This window comes from Canis lupus, chromosome 5 (genome assembly GCF_011100685.1).
Source record: "Canis lupus familiaris isolate Mischka breed German Shepherd chromosome 5, alternate assembly UU_Cfam_GSD_1.0, whole genome shotgun sequence".
Taxonomy (NCBI): Eukaryota; Metazoa; Chordata; class Mammalia; order Carnivora; family Canidae; genus Canis; species Canis lupus.
In genome coordinates this window covers 10,445,494-10,446,900 of record NC_049226.1, presented here as the reverse complement: position 1 = coordinate 10,446,900, position 1,407 = coordinate 10,445,494, and the positions used below count along the sequence as shown (strand labels likewise).

Sequence of the window (1,407 nt, the reverse complement as noted above, 5' to 3'; positions counted from 1 at the left end):
CAGGAGTTCTTTATAGAACTTTTAAAAACTTATAAAGAACTTATAAAAAAGTTATAAAAACTTTATAAAAACTTTTATTTTTTAAAAAACTTTATAAAAAGTTTATAAACTTTATAAAGTTCTTTATGGAACTTTATAGAGGCATTGTCAGTTTCCAGCGGGTTCTCTGAAGACATCAGTATTTTGGGAAAAGTTCATCTCAGCAAGGCCATTCTTTGATCTTCCAGGACTAATTAGACGTGGCGATGAAGAATCACACTCCTGTAACCGAGTTCCTCCTGATGGGAATCCCTTACACAAAAGGGCTGGAAAACATGCTCTTCGTCTTATTTCTGGCCTTCTACTTTCTCACTCTTCTGGGGAACCTGCTCATTCTTCTGGCCATCCTCACTTCCTCCAACCTGCACACCCCCATGTATTTCTTCCTGGGAAACCTGTCTGTGTTCGATATATTTTTCCCTTCAGTGAGCTCCCCCAAAATGATGCTCTCCCTAGTGGGGCAAAGCCGGACCATCTCTTACCCGGGCTGTGCCTGTCAGCTCTTCTTTTACCACTTCCTGGGCTGCACTGAGTGTTTCCTGTACACCGTGATGGCCTATGACCGCTTTGCGGCCATCTGTCACCCTCTGCAGTACACAGTCATCATGAATCGCAGAGTGTGCACCATCATGACGCTAGGCACCTGGGTGGGGAGCTGTCTGCATGCAGCTGTACTCACATTCCTCATCTTTCACTTACCCTTCTGCGGCCCCAATGAGGTGGACAATTTCTTCTGTGATATCCCAGTGGTGTTACCCCTGGCCTGTGCAGACACCTCTCTAGCTCAGACAGTGAGTTTTACCAATGTAGGTATTGTTGCACTCATCTGTTTTCTTCTTATCCTCACTTCTTATATTCGCATTGTTGTCTCTGTATTGAAAATTAGCTCCTCAGAAGGCCGGCGAAGAGCTTTTTCAACCTGCAGTGCCCACCTGACTTCCATCCTGCTCTTCTATGGACCGGTGGTCCTCATTTATCTCCGGCCTGCCTCCAGCCCCTGGTTGGATTCTGTGGTTCAGGTGTTGAATAATATTGTCACCCCTTCCCTGAATCCTTTGATATACACCTTGAGAAACAAGGATGTGAAGTTGGCTCTGAGGAAAGCACTGATCCAAGGAGTACATACTTGTGGGGTGTAAATTCTTAGGGCATCATCTGTCCCTTCAACATTGCCTTGTCTTTATCTGGGACAACGAGTCCCTTAGAGTTGGTGTGACTGCCAAGTAGGGGTTTGATGTCTTATGATAGGCATTTAGAGTACAAATTTTCCTCACAAGTAGGTGAGGTTGGATAGATTCTGGTGTGATTTGTGTGTATATATTTAAATAATTAATTATTCAACAAAATGTTTTACGAGGCTTAGTAAGT

At 43.8% G+C, this 1,407-nt stretch overlaps 1 protein-coding gene across 1 annotated transcript; it reads left to right on the top strand.

Annotated features, from left to right (window-relative positions):
• The first annotated feature begins 245 nt into the window (after positions 1-245).
• Positions 246-1,178, top strand: OR10D5 (olfactory receptor family 10 subfamily D member 5). The gene has a single exon (NM_001388794.1). The coding sequence runs from the start codon at positions 246-248 to the stop codon at positions 1,176-1,178; it is 933 nt and encodes a 310-aa protein (NP_001375723.1).
• Positions 1,179-1,407: the final 229 nt, after the last annotated feature.

Bases quoted from the DNA above. Each gene is read 5' to 3' on its own strand.
- OR10D5 (NM_001388794.1), top strand. From the start codon at position 246: ATGAAGAATCACACTCCTGTAACCGAGTTCCTCCTGATGGGAATCCCT.